This window comes from Leguminivora glycinivorella, chromosome 22, assembly GCF_023078275.1.
Source record: "Leguminivora glycinivorella isolate SPB_JAAS2020 chromosome 22, LegGlyc_1.1, whole genome shotgun sequence".
Lineage (NCBI taxonomy): Eukaryota > Metazoa > Arthropoda > Insecta > Lepidoptera > Tortricidae > Leguminivora > Leguminivora glycinivorella.
The window spans coordinates 5,580,333-5,604,419 of record NC_062992.1 but is presented as its reverse complement, the minus strand read 5'-3'; the positions used below and the strand labels follow the sequence as shown (position 1 = coordinate 5,604,419).

Sequence of the window (24,087 nt, the reverse complement as noted above, 5' to 3'; positions counted from 1 at the left end):
ACGCAGTTTCGTGAGAAATGCATACGAAGTAATGAGACTCGACTCGGCGAGCCTAGTGGATGCGGCTTTATAATATATGCAATTATGCACTGCAGGAAAACTGATAGACGCAGCGTTTTGGCCTTTCCACATATCGTCAATAATGGCACGCAATTTGCAATACCTACTTACATTATGATCGAATTCATACGAATTCCATTTATTTCATTAAACAATAGATACTGGAAGGGTCAGTTGGAAGTGGAAGACCTAGGCGAACTTTTCTTGTACAAATCGGGGAAATATTGTAAAAAGGCCAGGTCAGAAGTACTCGAAACCGACGAGCGTGTATGAGAAACGTTATGAAAGTGTGTGAAGCGAAAGTGATTTGTCAGGATCATAGTAAATGGAAATCCGTGATCTCTGCCTACCCCTCTGGGAAACAGGCGTGATTGTATGTATGTATGTATGTACAATAGATACTTACATGATTGTGTTTGAAATTAAGAACATAAAATTGGGTGCGTATCGATCGATATAACTTTTTTGGATATATTTTTAGTCGTTATAACGATCATTTGATATAATTATTGAATCATATAACAACAAATAATATACTAACAAATTGTATAATTCTTATTTAGTATAATGATCATTTTTTCGAATAACATTTAGTATAACACACTTTGAGTATAATGCTTATTTCCGATAATAAATAAATTGTATAACACAAACTCTTTCTAAAGCACAGTTATAATAAAAAAAAAAATGTACAATAAATTAGATCCATCATATACCAGAAAAGTAGATTAGGTTAGAACTGTGACCCCTACACACAACGCGCTGCTACCAGAAAAATAGGTTAGGTTAGGTTAGAACTATGACCCTTAAACATATGTACTGCTATCAGAAAAGTAGGTTAGGTTAGGTTAGAACTGTGATCCCTTCAAAAAAGAATAAAATTAATTCATGAAATATTTTATACTGTTTGCTAGTTATATTATACTAGTCGTATATCAATAGATAGTTATACCATATAACGGTTATTATAAATAAGCGTTATGCGAAATAATGATAATACAAAATAAAAGTAGATATTTGTGGTTATACCAAATGTTAATTATGTCAAATGAGTGTTTATATTCTTTAAATATATACCAAATGTTGTTATATCAAATGTTACTATACCAAAAAAAGGTATACCAATCTTTACACACCCCATAAAATTGACAACATAAGACAATTTCTATACACCGTGTTTCTATTGAACTCCGCCAACTTCGGCACATAGTCAGTCCTTTTCCAAATCGTAACTTTTTTCTGAAAAAGGTCTCTTTAAGATTTGGACAGGATGTGTAAGTCTATTTTCTTTATACCACGTCGGTGGCTAACAGGCATCCGCTTGATAGAAAGCTGTCATCGTAACCTATGGACGTCGGCAACTCAAGCACATATCACTTGCGATAGCCGCGAATATCTACTAATTTGTTCAAAACTAGCCTAACATAATCGGGATAATAGTAGGAACATAGGGGACCTATAGGCTAACTTGCTTGTTGTCATGACATTTAATGAGACAATTTTTCTACTTTCAGTAGTGTTTTTCCGTGGGTTGAATTTTTTTTTTAATTTATCTTACGATTCTAATTTTAAAAAAGTTATTCACAATGTTTAATGAATTTATTTATTTTCAATCTATAGAAAAATGAGTATCGTAGACATTACGTAATCTTCTCATCATACAGTTCTATCGGATGATGCTGTATCTGTTGGAAGCTATAGCATTCTTCGTGAGCTCGTCTCGTATCCAATCAGCTGACGGTACCAGGGAGCCCAGTACGGCAGCGTTGGATATGCAGGTCTGCCGAACTAGTCCAGCCACGATCAGTCCTTCGATCTATTGATGAAAACATAAAAGATTTATATTTAGAGGAGGACAATGGCGGTGAGGTGCTAATAGTATTTATCGAAAAATTATTGACATAGAAGTTGAGGTGACAAGTGAAAAAGAGCCAAGTGAGCTACTCTTTAATGACTACTGAAGTACTGACTGACGACACCGAGTTACCTAAATACTGAGGCATAACGCTGATCTTACTTCCTTAACTAGTCTTAGATCTGATAATCTCTCGTAATATACAACCCTCTCCCTTCTTGCTGTGGATGTCAGACATTGCGATACCAAGTGATACTGGATTTTAGAACTGTGGGATGAGGGATATGGTTTACTAAAACATCACGTTTCCTCAATAGCTAAGAGCGGCACTGACACTTGAGCACTTTCATGTGCACCCCTTTATCTTGAGGTAGTGATAGTGTTTTGTTTTTTCTGCAACCGATTGTCATTTTGACCTAGACTCCTTGGTAAGTCCTCACAAGAGGTTAAACTTACGTCTGACGGACACATGACTGGGGACCCTGAAGTGACTGAGCAGGTACCGTTGGCTCGGCCGCATGCTGCATCGTAAGTGGACCCCTGTTCGGTGCAGCTACCAGTGGTTACTGCTATAGGAGTCTGGAAAGTACAATCAAATTAATTTTAATATCATTACTTAGGTACTCTAAAAATGCCGGAAATGTAGATTCTGATTTGCAGCAGACTAGCAGAGTTTATCGATTTTGGAAAGGGGGATCAACCTAGGTGGGATAAATGGCCTAACTGATGATTTCCTACAAACAGAAGACGCGAAGTGATGAAATCGGTTTTACACAATTCATTCCTATACTATCGACTTACGAGGACTCATTGTAAGTCCATCCAAGGACGATTTTGAAGAAGTCTTTTTAAAAGTGTATAAAAATGTCTTGTTATTTGAACTTCCTTTAATACTTTTATTTCGACTTACAAACACAATCTGGTCTTTCTTATCGAAGCCGACAGCGACACAATCTCCTTCCAATGGAGTCTTCAAGCCCAGACAGGCTCCAGTTTGCTTCTCTGGCCAAGGAACCTCTTCGTTCAGCAGTAGGAGTGCTGTGTCATGCTCTCGAGTCCCTGAAATATTGAAACCGTATACATTTAACAAGTTTCCGCTGACATGAAATCAGTTAAATACAATATTAGGTAGGTGCATATCATTGGGTTCCATTTCAAAACCTATCCTCTTTGGCGGAATCCGCACATTTTGCAGCTCTGAGAAGATTAACAAGATTCTCATTACTCTGGTAATTTGTTTGTTTATTAAGTTTCTAGTACCTATGTCTTAGTGGGAAAACTCTATCTAAATACTAGGATATATAGGTAGAATAGGCGAAGATTCAATGGGAAACATTTCAGCGATCTCTGAACACTAGTCTAGTGGCTAGTCTTTCAGACCACTTCATAGCCAACTATGAAGCGGTCTGAAAGACTAGCTACTCAAAGTTACTCAAAAACGTAGTTACTTAAAAATGTTCCACATGAAATTGTCATTAAGTTTTAGACCTTGTATGAAAAACAAAAGTCTTTCATTTCCATGACAATTTCAGATGGATTGGAACGTTTCTGCGCAACTACGTCCTGCTGATGCTTGCTTAAAGCAATTTCAGTCATAAAGACTAAAAATCTCAACGCCTATAAATCTAACTTACCAGAGTTGAATTGAGTGTTCTTCGTAGTGCTGTTGACAGCATAGTGCTTTTCTGACCCAGGCAGTTGCACCCACAGATTGGAGCCCTTTCCACCAAGCACACATAAGGCAGACGTTAACACGATCTTGGATCCTATAACAGCTCCCCCGCAGTAGAGGCCAGAGGGATTTTTTGTTCGAGGGTTGCCGCCGTCTCTGGAAACAGTTAAAAACGATATTTTTAAGTCGACAAAAATATAATTTTCCAACAATGACAAGTATTTTAAATATTTTTGGTTTCTGTTATACCTAATCTATTCTGGCTAATCCCATACTAAGGTTTTTGATCCATTCTTATCATATTTACTTAATAATAATAATCATAGCCAATAAGCCTGACATTGTGATAATAGATCGACCGCAACGCCGGGCCGTGCTCGTTGACATCACCATCCCCCACGATGAGAATCTCGTGAAAGCCGAGAAGGACAAGTCTAGTAAGTACCTAGACTTGGCTCACGAGATAACCGCCATGTGGGATGTTGATTCGACGATCAGCGAACGGTCCCATAGCGAAAAGTCTCGATCAATTTTTTATCGTCAGGATCAAATCAGCTCGTGATTCTGAGAACACAGAAGACACACGTCACGATTTGGTGAAATTCGATATTTGAGATTTATTTTGAAAAACGCCCAGGTACATCACTAATAGTTGTAAAAGAAAACGAATATTGATTTAAAAAGCCCATATAACTTGCCGGTATAATCCAACGCACCATGGACACGAATCCTTCGTACCGACTCTGCACGCTGAAAAAGTAAATAAATTATGTGTAGGAATTTATTCGCACTAGCTGTTATTTCAGTGGACGTAGTTCAGTGGCAGGTGTTCTTCTACCCTGCTAAATTGATGTTTTGTGTTGATTCTCCGTGGATGTGGATAATATTGGGACTAGTGGAATACCACTAGTCCCAATATTATCCACATCCACGGAGAATCAACACAAAACATCAATTTAGCCGTGTCGAATGAAGGTTTCCTAAGTCGTTTTTTTGCTAGATGTTGATACTGAGGCGCCAGATATTTATGAAGGCATCAAATTCCACTAATTAACATAAATGTCGATTGAATAATGATTGGTGAATTTGGAAGTTTGCCGTCAGAAAAGCCCTGGCGCTACAGTGTCGCTGACCGGCGAAACAAAACTATTTAGATTAAGATTATACTCTCGTGCATTCCCCCCCCGATTAAGATTCCACATTTTGAAACAGGTTCCACGTTCAATATTGGAATATTTTGCTTACTCGGGTATCAATATGGGTACGTACGGTTAAATAAATCCTTTCTATGTCTAAATAACAACCTTGAAACCGTGTAAAACAAATACATTTTGTTGTCTATTGTATAAATACTTATATGAAATTCGTTGTTTACCTGGGTCTGTTTGACTTCGATCAGTCGCCGTCGGTTCCGTGGTTGTCATATTTGGGAACACGCAGCACCAATCCCATTTGCCCGGACAACTGCCAATCCTGGAATACATCAATGTGTGGATGAAGCAAAGTATGATATTGTGACAATTTTGGATCTTCTATTTTGTAGTCATTATGTGTATTAATTAGGGAATGCAAACCGGTTAACCGGTTAACCGAAAAACCGGTTAACCGAGACTTTTTGGTCTCGGTTAAAAACCGGTTTTCATAGTCTCTAACCGGTTAATAACCGAAACTATATTTATATCCCAAAATGACAAAATTAGGCACAAAATAAGGTCAAAAGTACGTGATTCTTTAATATTTAGTAATCATAAAGATATATTTATTATGTTTCGTCAAATTACGAACCTAAACTAAGTTTCATTGTATAACTCGTAGTTATTTTGGTTTTATAATCTACCTACACGTGAAGATTAAAAGGACGCCCGAGTTCAGTAAATATTTAAATTAGGCCTCTAAGAATATTACCTATTCCATTTATATTTCACACACTACCATATATTTGTATGATTTGGTGGTTTAAATAAAACTTAATCCCTTTTTTCTTATATCACCCCACCCTGCCTTCATTCGTCGCGTTTTTAAAAAGACAGAAGGAGGGATGCAAACTATTGCAAACTTGTAAAGCAACAGTTTTGACATAGGCCACAGGATGCGGGACAACTTCTTTTGTTTTCATTGACTACCTGGTTTTGACCCGTAGCAATGCTAAATTAGTTCAGTGAGAGATAAACAGTTGTGTCGTCAACTTGTGATTTGTGGATAATAACACGTGTGGATAACGAGGGGCATGGATTTCTTTAAAGAAAAAGTAAGTATTTTTAAGTATAAATAAAAAATCTTTTTTAATTCAATAATTTACAGTTAAGTGAGTTAAGCTAAACATTAAGTTAATGCTTATCTTAGTTAGAAACTATAGGTATATGCACGTAAATATTATGTTCTTGTAAGCAAATGGATATTATTTAATCATGTTATTGTCGTTAAGTATTAATTATAACACAATCGACTATTTACTTAATTATTTAAATTTTATTAAAACTTTTGTTGTTACATAAGTAAGTGTCAAGGTAGAGATTATCTTAAGAGTTAAATGTTATGTATCAATGAATAACTAACTACCTATCAGGTTATTTAAAATCAAGTGAAACTCTTATATTCATGTAAGTTAATTTACCTATTTTCTTACAGGTCCGGTCTGGCTCTGAATCGAATGTGTCGGTACTATCGATCGAGCAATGGAATTTAAAGAATTCAGAAAAAGAGGACACGAGATAGCTGGTGTGTGGTTGCATTTTTTGAAAGCTGCAGACAGCAAATCTGCTAAGTGTAAAAAGTGTCACAAGATCTTGAAAGCTGAAGGCGGGAGTACTTCAAGCCTGAGAAGTCACTTACGTACTGCACATGGTGTAACACTTGGAAGTGGTACTACAGAACAGACTGATGACCAACCCGAGGCGTCGCTACAAGCCAAAAAAATCAAAATAAATGATTATTTTAAAAGCGACCAATCCATGGAAATGATTGTGTCAAGGATGGTGTGTTTGGATGGACTAACATTCCGAGTTTTCGCGAATTCTGTTGACCTCCGTCGTTTGTTTTTAAAGAGTGGGCATAAACTGCCGTCGTCAGCGAACACTATAAGAAGCATTGTCATGCAGAGAAGTGAAAATGTTAAGCAAATGACAACCCAAGCACTCAACCAACTGAAATTAAGAGGGCTTTTATTTTCTATAACTATGGACGAATGGACGTCTTCAGCTAATAAACGATACATAAATGTAAACATTCAATCGCCCGCTATTGAGAACTCGAAAGGCTTTTACAACATTGGACTGATAAGGATTGTTGGATCGGCTACATCAACAAGATGTGCAGAACTTCTAAATGAACGATTACAACTGTTTGGATTAGATATAGAAGACATAGTTGGTTTATCTTCAGACGCAGCGAGTGTGATGAAAAAAATGGGTCGAGCTATGCCCGTATATCACCAACTGTGTTACGCTCACGGACTTCAACTAGCAATACTGGATGTTTTATATAAAAATCAACCTGTGATGTGCCCCGATAACGAAAATGGCTCAGAAACTGAACTTTTTGAAATCGACCAAGACGATGAAAATAACTGCGACGATGAACAAGGATTTATATTCGAAACAAATCTAACACCAGTACCAATATCCAATTTGGAATGTAAATCTGTAATTGACAAGGTTAGAAAAGTATGCAAGTTGTTTCGCAAGTCGCCGACCAAGAACGATGTCGCTCTACAAAAATATGTTCGTCAAACCTTCGATAAAGAATTGAATCTAATTCTGGATTGTAAAACGCGTTGGAGTTCACTTGCATCCATGCTGGAGCGATTTTTAAAGCTGTATAGCTGTGTACAAATGGCACTATATGATTTAAAATCAGACATATCTTTTACCGCTGACGAAATAGAACTGATAAAGCACATACATGCTACTTTGGACATATTTAAGGCATCACTGGAAATGTTGTGTGAAACGAATGCAACACTACTCACTGCGGACTTCGTTATGAAGTTCACCTTAGAACAACTTAAAAAGACAACTGGTCCCTTGAGCACTGCATTCACAGCTGCATTAAGAAAAAGAATCAGTGAAAGGTACCTTATTGTTCAAGGAGTGCTTAAATATCTGGAGAATCCCGAAGACTTTTATAATGAAAAAGATATGCGTTTTTATACGACCTTCTCAAAACGATATAGTATCGATTTTAATGTCGTTGTTGAGTAAAAGTTCTAGCCGCTCTGCAGATAATCCTGAGCCCCCTCCAGAAGAGCCTCAAAGAGCAGAAAATACATCTATGCCATCTGCATCAGGATCATCAGGAACCTCGCCAATTTCTGTTAAAGAGTTATTACGAGAAGAATTTAAAAAGAAGTTCGTAAAAGAAAAGACGCCTCCTGGAGCTCTGCAAGAGCAATTGTGTCCTAACGTAATAAGAATTGAGATGGCACTGTATGAAAGTGGGGGAACCAGAGGAAGGAACTTGGAACTGGCCTATAATAAATTACTCTCTATCAAGCCTACAAGTGTTGAATGCGAGCGAACGTTCTCAACAGCAGGAAATTTATGCTCCAAATTGCGTTCGAGGATGAACGACGTGACATTAAACAATATAATTGTTCTACGAAGTCATTTCATTTCATTAGACAATTAACCATAAGTCTACTAAGTATAATGTTAACTAAGATTGTCTTACTATTTTGTTAAAATACATCATTTATTTTAAATACATGTTAGCACAACTGCAAAGCAATGTAAATCATACCTGCAATAATTATTCATAAAGATTATTTTATTATACTTTGATTATATATATTTTTTTGAATTGTTAATAATTAGCGTAGCCATTAAGTTTATTAAAGGAATAATTTAATATTTTATCCCTTTTTCAAAAACAATTGATTCTGAGAGAGAGAAGATAATTTAACTATGTGTGGCTGTGGGTTCTGTGACTGATTATTTATAAATAAATAAATAATGAATTTCTACAGAACGGAATAACTTTTTTCATTATTTCTTTTTGTATATAGTAGGTATAAGTGTTTACTTATTTTAGACATTATTTGTATGTTTGTATAGCGAGTGGTTTTTTTTTAATTCGCGAAAAGCCTTTTTGCATAGTATTGAGCTTCAAAAATGGTAGATATTACTAGTCAAAAAAGCAGTAAATATGCTTTATACGGTGTTCTAATCTAGGATTTTCTTTCAAACTAGGTTGTAACGCCGTATATAATCACATACTGTCTTATTGCTTAGCAACAATGCCTATCTCGCACTCGAGATTCTAAGTTAAAAACAGTATCGTAGTTATTCGGCCTTTTTAATTAGTATCCTAGTGAGTTTTCCAGATTTTCGACTGTACTGCTAGTCTAAAAGAACGCATACTATCAAAAAAATCGAATATACGGCTTTATAGATTAGTATATTTGGAAGAAATTGGAATAAAATTCAAACACGTAGTTTAAAAAAGTATGTATTAAAGAAACGGAAAAACGCCATCCTGTCTCTATTTACTAAAAAAATCGAGATGTATCGATTCTTTTTAGATAGTGATAAATATAATATAATTTAACGAGCCACAAATAAAAAGAAACTTTTACAGAACACTAAAAGAACAGGTATTATGGTATATGAATTTAAAAGAACAGGTATTATGAATTAGTCAGTAAGTAGTAAATTATTTATGTCTAATAGACATTTTTCATCAACGCTAAATGTTAATTCGGAGCTTTGTAGAAACTTGCTTACGTTGCTTATGGAAACAAGTTAGTAGGTAATGCTTTGAAAAAAAGTCAATTTTTTATATCGTATGTCATATGTCAATCTGTCAGATAGGTAAAAAGTGACTTCTAAGAATTGGAGGCAAAATAAATTATATGTAATTTAAATGCCAAGATGAGAGATAGAACAACAACAGTTTTAAATTGTGACCAAACTATCTGCAAAGGATTTGGATGACTATGAGAATTGCCGCACAATATGTGAGTCAAAAAGCAGTTTACACTACCTACTACCAAACGATTTGGAATGATCTATACATATAGTTTAAAAGAATTGCATGGTCGCTTCAAAACACCTGGCCCTTTACTCTAAATTTAGAGAAAAAGGTAATATATTATGTGAACAGTTTGCCATTAAAAAAACAATTCTATCAATTTCTATTAGAGATTGTGCGAATATGTAGCAATAGTTCAGCGAGGTAAAAGTGTAATTCACTGCGCTGGTTATATACAAGAAACAAATACAGGCAAAACGCAGCCAAACTCAGGAATCTTCCGTCAAAACTCGAGCTCGGAAGTTAAACGACCAAGAGGTACCTCAACCTCTGAAAGGTTTCTAATACCTACGATAAATTGATTTTCTCGCGAAAAAATTGGGCAAATGGTGATGCTTTGCCAAGCAATTTGTCCGTTCGTATTCCGTTCACGGCCGCTTACATTCCTAGATTTACGAGAAGAAAGTGCCTTCATAAGCAAGTGTTGCTTATATGAAAATACAGGGATCGAATATTCTTCTGGTCTGGTCCGATTTAGCTGCTTTTCACTACGCTAAGTACCGGTCTAGTATCAAGAGAATGATGTCGAGTTTGTTGCAAAAACATTAAATCCGCCGAATTACCCTGAAATTAATTAAGCTAGGAAACAGATAACATCGAACAATTCAGAAAAGACTATATAGATTCGTACCCAAAGATATCTTCAACAATGTTACAATATAATACAACAATTGCGATCCAAAGGTTTTTGAAGAATATCAAAATCAAAGTCAACTTGTATAATAGTTTATTGACTAAAAATGTACCATTTTATTTTGTTGTCATAATTAACGATACGGTCCTGGTTATATATCTCTTTAGGATTTTAGTATTCGCTCCCCGAGTTAGAACGCGTCAATATGCAATATGCTTACTGAGCTACCAGAAGCAAATAATTAGTTATAAATTGAATTCGACTACAACAAAATAGTCATTTACTGGATTTGGTTGGAAACAGTGGCAGTGACCCCGTATGTTTATCATATACGCCTTACTTCCACACAAGAATGCCTATGCTTTTTGATACTGGTTATCAACATGCTGAGGCGAAAAATATATTTTTATATTCAATTTCCTATTAAATATTCCTTGTTTGTAAAATAAAACATAATATATGAAAATGTAGACATATCATACTGCAAATAACCTACTTCTCCTCCTTATTCCTCATACCCTTATCCCAGCTACAACACGTGTTCCTCTTCCATTCTCCTCTATTTTTTTTCATCTCAACACACATATTTCTTTCTAAATTCCTATTTCACATAATTCATTCATAGTTGTTTAGTTAGATTGACCCCTCTATATCAACATTCATCTCTAACGTTCTCATTCATTCATTGCAAATTATTTACTTGTTTTACTGTGCAAATTAAACCAAAAACGATAAAGTTCTAATACTGACTGCTTTTATTAGGTACATACATAAAATGTATGTACCTAATAAAAGCAGTATTATATATTTATTACATATTTAAACCATGAAATATTAATAAACTTCATACAGTGTTTGCTGCAAAAAAAATACATACGAACAACTTTTCCGGCTCAAACTACGCTAAAAAGACGTATTTGCTTTCGAGCAATAATGTCTGAAAATCGAGTTAAATGTTTGTATCTCGAATAAAAAATACAATAAAAATGATGTAGGAAATGTAAACAATACTTATTATTGTTAAAACGTATCAAAAATGCAATGATTCAGTATTTTTCCTAACTTCGTTTGGTTTCGATCCATATTTCGCGCTCAAAAAGCCAGCTGCGCTCTCGTACTGGCAGCCACAAGCTGCGGCAGTGCTCGCAGCTCGTCACTGATGGCTTTTCCTTAGCGTATAGTGTCTTTAGGCTGGCGGGTGGATTGACAACGGTTGGAACATATACTGTTTTATAAGCTAGTTTGCAGTACTTTCACCCATTTTAAAAGTTTTTTTACGTTTAATATGACGCCCATACAAAATAAGAAGAACGTATAACACTTATTCGTTTTTATAGACTATTATAGCGTCGTAAAATAATCGAGCGATACTAAGCTTAAATGACGTATTTGACATTTTTACAGAAAAATTTGATATACTGTTTTTTAGACTAGTATCAGTTAAAAATGTTTTCCCAAAATCCTATGCTAAAAGCACGTATAACGTCTTTTTCGTATTTTTAGACTAGTTTTTCACTTTTACGTACTTTTAGGCTAGTAATGCTGGATAACATTTCAACCTAACCAGAGCGTAAAAAAACGTATATCTGCATATACGTTGATTTAGCTTAGTTTTGTTAAATATCTGCTTTTTAGGCTAGGAAATCTCGGAAAATTAGTGCAAATACTGCCTTTTTAGAGTTTTTTTCTCGGAAACTAGGCAACATATAGAAAAACGGAAAAGAGTGGTCGATGCAGCTTAATCTGTACATTACGGATATCACAATAACTCAATTTCGGCAAAATGTCGAATAGCTGCCTTTTACCTTAGGACGGCAGAATATATGATTTTGCTATTATCAATGATTCCATTTAAAACTTTTACATAGTGTTCATTGGAGCTTTGCGGGGCTTTGCTCTCTATGACCATGACGGTTGATTATTATATAAGTATAGATTTCCTAATATGGCTCATTTTTTAAAGACAAAGTGTTATATTTCCAAAGTGCTATATTTAAAGTGTTATATTTTCCTATTGATGTTACCACCGTTACCAATTTTAGAGCTTAAACCTTAATAGGAAGAATCACTGACTCCCGAGGCTTTGACCTGGTTCGAGACGCAGAGGCTCAATCCCTTACCTAATTGAGTTACAAACCTAATACAATAAGTATGTTCGTGTTATTTATTATCTTTAAGTTTCGTGCCTTAAACGATTGGCCAGATTTCCAGTTAAATCCAGACAATTCCAAAGTCTTTGGGTTATAATACTGCGTACACAGGGTTTAAATACGTATCGCCTTGAGTATGTACTTTTTTGACAGTAGTTATTTATTGACGCTTACCTTATCTCGCTGTCATCGATGACGCCGCCTGGTTGAAACACATGGTCTTCTGTGCACATGCTCTCATGTACGCACAACCCGTCTCTGCCGTCCTTAGTCTTGCACGCCTTGTTTTCTGTAAAAATAATTAGGTACACCTGGCTAATTGTCTCGCAAAAGCGTTCTATACCTCTTAAACCTCTTAAGTTCTATACCTCTCCTGATAAATCACGATTTTGGAGGGCAGCCAAGTGCAAATTCACGATTTTGCAGGAGAGCCCTTTAAAGGTACCATATAACTTCCGTACTTGTTCACGTAATTACATAAAATCCATATTAATAATTATCTAAAGAATCCTTGGCATCCTAAGATACCGATGTTGAGGTTTCGATTCGATTGTTGTTCAGATTTTAAGAACAGGGAAATCAATGGGGTTGTCTAGCTCGTAATTAGAGTGTTTGTTGTTGGTAATGCTTCAAAGAATTTGAATCATAAATGCAGTTGTTTTTAGACGACTGCGATAGAGGCGGATTATGGAGCTTTAGATATCAATATTTCTTTGGCCTTATTTCTCGGCCGGGATGGTCTAAACAAATTTTCTGGCATGGTAAGAAATAGTAAAGTGTAATGTTCCACCTATTAGCATTTAACAGGAGTTGCTGCATTCTTTTGGAAGTCGCTAATCTGGGAATATCTTAGAGAGACACAAATGAGACACATTTGGTAGCCTTAGTGCATCCTGAAGAAGATGAAGTTTTTTTCTGTACAGCCCTTTAAGTTAAAGTTGCCTAAAATTGCTAAAATTAACGCCTGTTTAATCCGGAGAGTTCTCGTTTATTTGGGTTATAGTGTTCTGAATCTCAGACGGCTAGGTACCTTCAGTCAAGTGTAAAAGTATGTACATATGGGTGTACCTAGTACCTAATCATCTTACTCAAAAACATGTTGCATAGGTCCTAATCTGGTGTTGGTAATAAAAGTGTAGTACCACATTTAAGTTACCGTTTTAGATTTAGATTTAGATTTCTTTATTTCATGATAAAAATTACACTATAAATTTGTTACATGCCAAAGTTATGTTTATCTTCTCATCATAATCGTCGAAAATTACATTATAAATTGAAAATAATACTCGTAAAATGAATATTTTCTCCCAATAAGGATCGTCATTTACAAATAGAAATACACAAAACACAATAAAATTAAGAAATGAAATAAAATCCGAAGTCAGTGTAATCAAATGCATGCTATCACAAATTCAATTCCATGTACTCATTTACAGAGTACAGAGGGTTATCTAACAAAAGGTTTCTCAATTTGTGCTTAAATGATTCGTCATATGGCTCATTCCTAAGATCGGCAGGTAAGTGTTCGTAGTAAGTAGGGCCGATGACACGCGGGTTCTTTCTTGAAAGTGCCATGCGACGCGGGACTGTTCTCAGACGGCCTGTAGCTCGAAGCTGTTTGCCCGGACAGGCAACGCGAGCAAATTGAGATATGTTTTGCCTAACAAATAACAGTATATCAAACATATATTGTGCGTAGTGCGTCATTATACGTTGAGAAATAAAGAGCTCTCTGCAAGGGTGCCTGTCTCTTACTCCAGCAAGTATACGTATTGCACGTTTCTGCATTATAAGGACTCTTATTGTATCTGATGAGTTTCCCCAGAGCAGCGATCCGTATGCCATGATAGAGTGGAAATGCGCAAAGTTTTTCTGCGGAGATAGTTTTTCTTCGACGTAATGTTTTGCACTTGACTGTAGAATAGTTGGGTTAGGCCCACTTGCACCAACCACTTAATTCAGGGTCAGTGGGCTGTCAACTGTCAAATCCTATATAGAATTGGTGGTTGGTTGGTTAACCCTCCATTTTCGTTGGTGCAAGTGGACCTTAGAAACTTAAACTTACGTCCAGTAGGTGTGAGGTCTATTTCATCATCATCATCCTGACGACGTACGCGCATCGCGGTCGCTACCGCCACGCATACACTCAGCACTGCTAGCTGATGCAGTTTCATCGCTGAAACAGTTTAGACGGTACATGAGTACAGACAGAATACGTATTTGACGCCGCTCTAGGCAGAATACCGAATATTCGGCAAGATCTTTGTACAGTGATATAGTCAGTATTATATTCTTTGAGTGAGATGCGAAATCGCATGTAGAAATTATGAATGGATTCATTGATAAATTCACCATGCACTTTTGCAGCTCACTGTACATTTTGAGTGACAATAGGGACATGTAACTAGTTTTGCTAGCAGATGCAGTTTTAAGGCTGAAACAGTAAAGTCAAACATCTGACATAATATGATAGGGTCTGTGTCAAGTGATATAAGCTAAGGTCATAGTAGTAGCATTTTTACTGACATGTGGTTAAGATTGTTTCTAGGATGTTAAGGTATCTAAAAGAGCACGAAGTTAGTGTTTAAAATACATATCTTAAATTGAATTTTACTGTTAACAACATGGCACAAACCCTCAAGATAGCCCCTTGTTATTTTAATTTAGATAGTTATTTAAATTACTAGATTCACTACTTCTTATATTGTTTCTTATAAAACTGCTTTGGATATTTGACATATTTTTATCCGAATTAGTAAAAAAAAGATGTGACTACTATCAACACTGGCCGGACATACCTGTTGATTTATAACACACGCATTGACACAGATTCACCACAAGTTTAAAATCCTTTTGATATTCTCTTGAATTAAAGTATTTCACTCAAACAGTGAATAGCTGCGACACCACTATTTCTCTTCTGTTATAATATTGCCTTGATTTTAATAAACATGTTCAAAAATTATTTGTGCGTCTTCTCTGTCTTGATTCTCAGTCATAACTAAACCTGTTTTGTTTTGCACATTACCGCAAAAATCAGAACACATTGAAGTCTTATATACGCTGTCGAAAGAATCAAATTTAAGCACTATTATTATCAATACTGGGTTGAAACTCCATACGTAAAATGATTGTAGTTCATATTATCCTCAATTTAAGTCTACATACGATACAAATACTTTTGCGGTTCGAAAACGCATTAAGTAATAAACCACAGGTCAAAGTAGCGGTAAAAACAAGTTTGTGTGACAATTTTAAGAATGTCATTGGCATACTCGTATACGATATTACGTATGAAATAAGGATGAATTTAGTTTGTCAATGAGGTCGTGGCGAAGTAAATGTTTAGGTTCACGGAACTTGATGTGAGTCAAAGGTAATTAAAGAAGATAGGGGTTTGGTGTCACTAGACATAATAATAAACGTTTTTTGTAATATTTATCGATGTTGCCTTATCTGTTTAAATTAGAATAAACATGACTAATGTAGGTAGTACCTAATTTTAATACGGTCTGTTGCACTTGACCAGATCTGGTTTGCGGCACTTGCTGACAAAAGGGAAAGAAGACACCACAGCCAAAAGGCCGCAATCGGTTGCAAGCTTCCCTTGTCAGCTATGTGATTTGAAAACAGATAGCAAAATAGCATTTTATCCACAAGAGTGCAAAATAATTTCATACAAATTTTAATTTGATGTCTTTAGCTGGCTGGTAGAATTTACCTATAGGTCATTGATGATATTGAATAAATTGATGGATTTGATTTAAATTGATATTTTTAAGTACAGTACAGGATGAGCGGTATGTTGTCTATTAGTCCCTTTGGGTCTTTGCCTACTTTGCCTTTTATGCCCTTTAACTTTACAGTCGATGTATGTTCAAAACTTGTTTTAGCTCTATACTCCTCGAAGTAACGCGCTCAAGCATTCTCTTACTTACTAACTTTAATCAGTAGAGAGATTCTTATTCATTGGGTCGAAAACGACCCATTGAGCATATTATAATGGTTCATCTTATGTACTTTCTGTTGCAGGTATTGTGGTAGGCATGATGTTTGCCGCAGGAATGTGCCTACTAGCACTGCTAGCGTATGCTGTTCGGGACTGGTTCTATCTCTCTCTCATCACCAGTCTGCCCTTCGTTGTATTGTACTGGTAAGTTTCAACTCTAAATTTGGATAAAAATATTGCAATCAAGTCGAGTGGTGAAAATGCAACATCATGGTACCATCCTGCAGGAGGCCTGACTCCATCTTTTAAAAAATTGAACCAACAAGCCACCACCACCACCACCTGATTAGGTACGAGTATTTTTGGCATTGATAAAATTAAATATTAATTTCCCTTAATGTTACCTAAGACCTTGTGCCAAAATGAAGTTTTTGCCAAAATCCTTCAATATTACTAGTTAAAATTTTCAGGTTTTTCTGGATTACTCCTGAGTCCCCACGGTGGCTGGTGGGGCGCGGACGCGTGGCTGAAGCAGAGAGGGTGCTCATCAATTTGGCTAAACGGAATGGAATAACGTTGCCCAGGGGATTTCTGCTGGAGCTACATGTTTGTATAATGTTTTTCCCCTCACTAGCTCGGAAAAACGTGTTTTATCCTTTAATACCAGCGGGTAAAGAGGATTAAGTAATTTGACTTTGAATGTAGTCAAAATTCCTGCTTCAAAATTGATGAAAGTTGGTGAATCTAGTGATGAAAATGATTTACCAAGGTGTGTGGTGTGTATAACAAATAACTATGACCACCTTACAGTCTGTCAAAAAATAATAGAAATTAAAAAGTGGTAGCATTGTATTGTTCCTATAGTGTCGTCTCTTTCAAATCAATATGTGCAAGGAAACGGGATGACACTACGATGTTGGAATTTTGGCAAATTTATATTACTCTTATTTGCCACGCTGTAAAATGTCTGTATTATTTCAATTACAAAATCAAAGTTCATATCTTCGTTCAAAAAAAACTTTTTTTTAATGTTTTAGTACCAGGATAATATACCTACTTGCTAATGAATAATATAATTAAAGTATATTACTTAACATCAGTAATATGTATTTTCAGAAAAAAATAAAAGAACAAGAAGATGTAGAAGCGACAATACTATCCAATGCCAATGGTCACATAACGGGATTCCCTTTACTCACAAACAAAGAAGAATTCAACAACAGACGGATAAGCAACATGCTCACTTTCAAACCCAGCCCAAAACCTGAAGAAACGCCGAAACCAGAAAGTATAGAAAGAATAATCGCCTTAGAAGTAGCTGAGATAGTAAACAGAAGAACGAGGCTAAAGAATTCAGAAGCTCCTGAACTTACAGTAGATACACCACCAGATGATGAAGTTGAAACTGTTAATAAAGGAGAAACCACACCAAAAGCACAAATTGAAACATACACTTTTCCATTGACTATAAGAAAAAAATCCGTACAACTTGTAAATAGAATATTCAAAGACAGTCCAGATAGTGAAGAAAATAAGAAAATTGATGAGCAAAACTCGGAAGGAGATTGTAAAGCATCGCTTCTAGATATATTTAGATACCCAAATATAAGAAAAAAGTTTATATTTTTAACTTTTAATTGGGTTTCATTGGGTGTGGTGTATAATGGCTTGAGTTATAACACGCCTAATTTAGGAGTGAACGATTACTTAGCATTTTTCATTGGTAAGCATTGTAATAAGTATCTAACTTTCATCCAAATTCTAGTTCTTACTGGTATAAATAATAAGTCGTTGTACTGTTATGCCGACCGAAAGTTTCCAAAATTCTGAAATCTTCACATAGGAAAACTTCAGAAACTTTTTGTATGCACAATGGTATGGATGGAAATTTTCTATTTCATCAATTTTAATTCTTTTTATTTTTCGTGAAAGTTTCGTGAATTTTTCAAGAAATTTAAGATATTTTTGGAAATCTTCCGCAACTTGCACATCTGACATCACTAAGTTGTTGAATCTTCTAAGTAGTTGTTTATGTTACTTAAACATAATGAAAGCATTAAGACATGCATGGATTTGAAACGAATAACTTGAAAGTAAAATAACATAAACTAGATTACTAGAATTACTAGATAGAAGAGTTTAGCTTTACTTTTTTTGAATAACTGCCAAAAATATCATCACAAAAAAGTGAGCAGTGAAAAGAAAAACTAATAGAAGTTTGCTTATAATGTGTATGAACCATGAATTGACATTTCAGGTGGCGCAGTAGAGGTGCCTTCATACTTCATAGCATGGCGCTGTATGGAGCGTTTCGGGCGCCGGTGGGTGCTTTGCGTCTTCAGCAGCATTGGTGGACTAGCTTGCCTCTGCTGCTTGTTTGTTCCTGAAGGTAATTATTTCATGGTTAGGTGCATATATGGTTCAGTAAGCATGAAATATGTTCTACGATTAAACATAACCAGTCTGTCAAAAATATGGTGTCGCCTTCTAATACAAGACAATAAAATGAGCCTTGAAGAATCTCCAATAAGATTTAACCTAAATATACCTAATGTTGTATTCATAAAATATGTTATGTACCAAGGATCCCTCCTTCCATTCTCAACTATTATTGGTATATGTTTTTTCTTTCAGTTAAGTTTTAGGCAACCCTTCATATAGAATACAGAGAATGGATGTTTTTGCACCTTACAACATTTTGTCAAAGTCGATATTATATTATTTCTCTTCAGATTGGCCGTGGATCACAGTGGCTCTAGCAATGGTGGGCCGCCTATGCATCGGAGCCTCTTTTTCCGTGTTCTACGTGCATATCGGAGAATTGCTGCCCACAGTGCTGCGCGCGCAGGCCATGGGTGCTTCCAGCTTCATAGCAGGCCTGGGGCTATTGGCGTGCCCATACATCGTTCACTTGGTGAGCGTAAATAAACTCGTAGACTTTCGAGAGGCTTTTGACAAGCTAAACAAATATTTATTTGCTACTTCCTGACATTTAAGAAAACAATTAGAGTAGACACAGTTATGCTGAGTGAGACATATAAGGCGTAATTAGAACGAAAAGTAATTTAACTTAAAATTTCTTTGGTACAAGTTACATAATCATATTAGACTCCCTCAGGGCAGTGTCTTCGAGCCCATGTACTTTCTAAGCTAATAGAGGTTATAGAATATCAATTCTGATTAGAAATTTGATTGGTGCTGCAATTCAATTCTTGTATTTAATTTGTATGTTACCAAAATAATTATTTTTTGTTAAAAGTGAATCTGGCTGCCAAGTAACAGATATAGTGTAAGTGCAACACCTCGCTCACACTACACAGGCATCGCAAATGACCAATTGTTAAGGTTTCTTTAACTAAACTATTGTTCATGAAATAAAACTATGGAAACGGATTAAATCGCGTATAATGAATTTAAAATACATCCCGACCCCGACCGATTTTAAATTCATTATACGCGATTTAATCCGTTTCCATAGTTTTATTTCATGAGTAACTATCGCGGTAACCGAAGACAATATTATAAACTATTGTTATTCAAATGATCTAAATTTTTCTTTTCAGGCTGTCTATTTAAGAGCACTCCCGCTGATCGTCCTTGGAATATTAGCCGTACTAGCGGGTATCATGTCACTGTTCTTGCCGGAGACCCTGAACCAGCCCCTACCACAGACTTTAGGAGACGGCGAACTCTTCGGTAGAAACTTCAAGATTTTCAGCTGTGTTGATGTGAAGAGCAATGTTCGCGAACAGGAAGATATTTGCTAATAGTGTGGTAGTATGAGACTATCTTCAAGAGTAGTTGGCTTGCAATTAATACACGGAGCAGAAGTTTCCAAAATTGCGAATGTTCTGTAAAGTTTCGGTATTGTTCTTCACATTTATGGTCAAGCTGTGGGGTCGGTTTTTTTTTATATACCATGTCGGTGGCAAACAGGTATACGGTCCGCCTGATGGAAAGCGGTCACCGTAACCTATGGACGCCTGCAGTTCAAGGGGTGTCACATGCGCGTTGCCGACCCATTAGAAACTTGTACAATCCTTTTTTGAAGAACCCCATACTATAGGTATAGTTCATCGGAAATACCTCGGCAGGGGAGCTCATTCCACAGCCGGAGCGTCCGCGGGAGGAAATTCCTCTGAAACCGCACGGTACGCGACCATTTTCTATTGCATTTGATGAGTTGATAATAAATGCCACTCAAACATCAAATGAAGCGATCGTCAACTGTTGAGAATATTTCGTAATACATCCTAATCTTAAAGAGAACATTTTCAATGCCATGGGAATTTAAGGAAATTTTGAGATTGTTAAGTTGGCTTACATATTTATTTTTAAATTAAAATGATGCGTCATTTGATGCAGTTACAATTTCTCAGTGCCAACATATGGGATTCGGTATAATATAACTTTGCTGTATCTATATAAGTAGGCGAACCTTTACTAGGTCACATTTATTAAGGTCAAACAACATATTTTATCAAATTAACATTATGTCTATGTACTTAAGTTATGTCATTATATTTTTAGATTATCAGTTAAGCATTTTCTGAAGGTAAATCAACAAATATTATATTAAATTCGGTGTTCAAATATTTTTTGGAGTTTATTAGCACAAATAATTCAAATAAATTTAAGATATATGTTACTAATAGAAAAAAAAAACAAATTAAGTAACTAATGATGATATTTTTATTTTCTATACGTATCATGTAAGTCGAAAATTATGTTGTACTTTAAATGTTATTATAAATAAAAGAAAATAAAAGCTATTATTAATTAACTGTTGCTTTTCATTTGTTCATAAATTATATTCATATCCAATATTCTTAGGTATCGTATAAACATTGCAAAAAAATCTGTAAAGTCACGATTTCATTTTCTTCCAACCCCCCCGCAAATACGACGGGGTGTTATAAGTTTGACGTGTCTGTCTGTCTGTCTGTGTGTGTGTCTGTCTGTGGCATCGTAGCTCCCGAACGGATGAACCGATTTGGATTTAGATTTTTTTGTCTGAAAGCTGAGTAAGTCGGGAATGTTCTTAGCCATGTTTCATGAAATTCGGTCCACTAGTCGCGGTCGGGGTTTTTTCAAAATTTTTATTTTATGGTTAGGTTAGTTACAAGCTTTTATTCAACTTGCCTTGTTATTATGTTAGTTTGGGTCAAAACGTAGAATATTAATTTGACCCACTTCCAGGTTTTCTATTGAGCTGAAATTTTGCACACATGTGTAAATGACGTGACAATGCAATATTATGGTATCATGGAGCTGATCTGATGGAGCAGAAAGGTGGTTATACGAACTCTGTTATGAAACGTCGTATCCCCATCGAGTTAGGGGTTTTTAGAAACGTCATGGAGAGTAGTAGATAACTGTTGAAAGAAAGGTACAATCAGCAATAAAAGCTTGTGGCAAAAATGATTTTTTTGCAAAAAAACTTATTTCCTAAGAGTGGCACTGAAACTTACGCATCATGTGCTCTATCTACCCCTTTTAGGAAGACAGCAGGGCTATTATGCTTCCAATTTTATCACGGACATAGTTGCCAAAACGTGACGGATAAATTATCCACATGGATAAGTGGTAAAATCGCAAGCATAACTGCCAAGGAGTGGAATTCCTTGCCAGCGGCTATATTTCCGAGCTCATCACCCGGCAACCTTCAAATTAAGGGTGAACAGGCATCTTCTGGGCAAGTTCACTCCATCGTAGGCCACGGGCCCGTTTCTCGAAAGATACAAGCCTTGTATTACAAGTGTGTTTCCATGACAACCCTTACGATTTGACAGTTCGCGCACTTGTAATACAAGGCTTTTGTACCTTTAGAGAAACGGGCCCGTGGCCTACGATGGAGTGAACTTGCCCAGAAGATGCCTGTTCACCCTTAATTTGAAGGTTGCCGGGTGATGAGCTCGGAAATATAGCCGCTGTCAAGGAATTGCACTCCTTGGCAGTCTTTGGCTAGTCTCTGGTCAAGAGTAAGTCCTAAGTAAAAAAAAAACAGATGTGAGTTTAGGTGTACGAGTATATGTATGCACTTCAACATTGATTATCGTTAACGATTATCAATATATTGCCCATTATTAAGTTTATAACCGATTGATTAAACCCCAACGTAGCTAATCTTCTTGCGAGCCGATATCTGCGTATGAAGTAGTTTATACACGTGATATTTTGATGTCCGCGTGTGGTGACAGTGTCACCGTGACACTGGTGACGGGTTAGGAATGTCACCATCTTGTATTTCCTCCCGTGAGTGTCGTAGAAGTCGACTGAGCAGTAATGGGTTCAATCATATTGTGGGTCTTTGGGCGATGGACTAGCAACGTAAGTACTATCAGCTGCAAAACCTGGGAACCTGTAATTGGCTTTTTGTAACCTAATTAAGTTAACCTTTCTGTATTAATAGCTGTTGGTTCTCCGAACAATAATAAATAAATAAATAAATAAATAAAATTGCGTGGAGAAATTATGAATGAATTCGTTGATAAATTCGCCATGCAATATTGCAGCTGATATGATAGTAGGTACCTACCTGTCACTGTAATAATCACAATCTCGATTTTTCTTTTAACCCCTTAATTGCTAAGAGGGGCATTGAAATTGAAACTTGAACAGTTTCATGTGCTCTGCCTACCCTTTTTAGGGTTCCGTAGTCAACTAGGAACCCTTATAGTTTCGTCATGTCTGTCCGTCCGTCCGTCTATCCGTCCGTCCGTTCGTCCGCGGATAATCTCAGTCACCGTTAGCACTAGAAAGCTGAAATTTGTTACCAATATGTATATCAATCACGCCGACAGAGTGGTAAAATAAAAAAATGGGAAAAACGATTTATTAGGGTACCCCCCCTACACGTAAAGTGGGGAGAGTTTTTTTTTCATTCTAACCCTAACGTGTGATATATTGTTAGATAGGTATTTAAAAATGAATAGGGGTTTACGAAAAAAATTTTTTGATATTGTTAATATTTTTGAAATAATCGCTCCAAAAGAAAAAAAAAAGTTTCCCGCCCTCTAACTGTTGAACCATAAGTTTAAAAAATATGAAAAAAATCACCAAAGTAGAACTTTATAATGACTTGGCAGGTTAAACAGTTTTTGAAAAAAAATACGGGAAACTACGGTACCATACACTGAGCGTGGCCCGACAGACACGCTCTTGGCTGGTTTTGGGAATACAATATTTCCTATAAGAGAGGAAATTTTTATTAGGTACGTGCTTTGAGGGTGTTGGTCCTATAGTAGGTAAAAGTTGCTCGCTGAGACCTAAATATTAATAACGTCTTCCATTAAATAGTTTCGGTAACATAATATACATATCTACATACTGTATAATTATACAAGAATACCAAATAAATAAGAATTTTCTTACATTAAACCTGGGAATTTTCGTACATGGGTTAAATTGTGGCGTAGGCGAGAGGCTGGCAACCTGCAATGTCACAGTTTCGTTTTCTTTCAACCCCTTATTTGCCAAGAGTGGCACTCAAGCTTTAGTAGTTTCATGTGTTCTGCCTACCCCTTTATGGGATACAGGCGTGATTGTATGTATGATTGTATGTATGTTTCTTACATTTCCTTATTTACCCATAATCTCAAGTGCTATACTTACTAACTTTTATCAAATTGTAAGTTTCAGTGGAAACAACCGGCATTGAAAGCAATTGCTATCATTCAGGATTTATTGACCACAATAAAACTCGTTGGTACAGTTATCGAATTATCTTAAGCTAGCCAT

General features: G+C 36.0%; 2 protein-coding genes across 3 annotated transcripts in view; one reads left to right on the top strand and one right to left on the bottom strand.

The window, feature by feature from the left end:
- LOC125237658 (organic cation transporter 1-like) overlaps positions 1-20,326 on the top strand; it is a 42,329-nt gene extending 22,003 nt beyond the window's left edge. For both annotated transcript variants that reach the window (XM_048144791.1, XM_048144789.1), the window contains 6 exons: positions 16,431-16,551; positions 16,818-16,953; positions 17,464-18,070; positions 18,605-18,736; positions 19,080-19,261; positions 19,911-20,326. In XM_048144791.1, coding sequence (XP_048000748.1) covers positions 16,431-16,551; positions 16,818-16,953; positions 17,464-18,070; positions 18,605-18,736; positions 19,080-19,261; positions 19,911-20,114 — 1,382 coding nt within the window. In that variant the 3' untranslated portion in view covers positions 20,115-20,326. The remainder of the gene's footprint in view (positions 1-16,430; positions 16,552-16,817; positions 16,954-17,463; positions 18,071-18,604; positions 18,737-19,079; positions 19,262-19,910) is intronic.
- Positions 1,642-15,407, bottom strand: LOC125237661 (ovochymase-2-like). The gene is made up of 9 exons (XM_048144794.1): positions 15,197-15,407; positions 14,464-14,574; positions 12,573-12,687; positions 4,963-5,060; positions 4,286-4,337; positions 3,550-3,743; positions 2,826-2,974; positions 2,372-2,494; positions 1,642-1,876 (listed from the first exon to the last, which is right to left on the bottom strand). Exons 2-9 carry the CDS (start codon positions 14,570-14,572, stop codon positions 1,727-1,729), a joined length of 990 nt encoding a protein of 329 aa, XP_048000751.1. The 5' UTR covers positions 14,573-14,574; positions 15,197-15,407; the 3' UTR covers positions 1,642-1,726.
- Positions 20,327-24,087: the final 3,761 nt, after the last annotated feature.

Bases quoted from the DNA above. Each gene is read 5' to 3' on its own strand.
- LOC125237661 (XM_048144794.1), bottom strand. From the start codon at position 14,572: ATGAAACTGCATCAGCTAGCAGTGCTGAGTGTATGCGTGGCGGTAGCG. The intron at 4,338-4,962 runs GTAAACAACGAA...TTACTTTTTCAG, and splicing joins TCGAAGTCAAACAGACCCAG to CGTGCAGAGTCGGTACGAAG. The intron at 2,495-2,825 runs GTAAGTCGAAAT...TGTACTTTCCAG, and splicing joins AGAAAGACCAGATTGTGTTT to ACTCCTATAGCAGTAACCAC.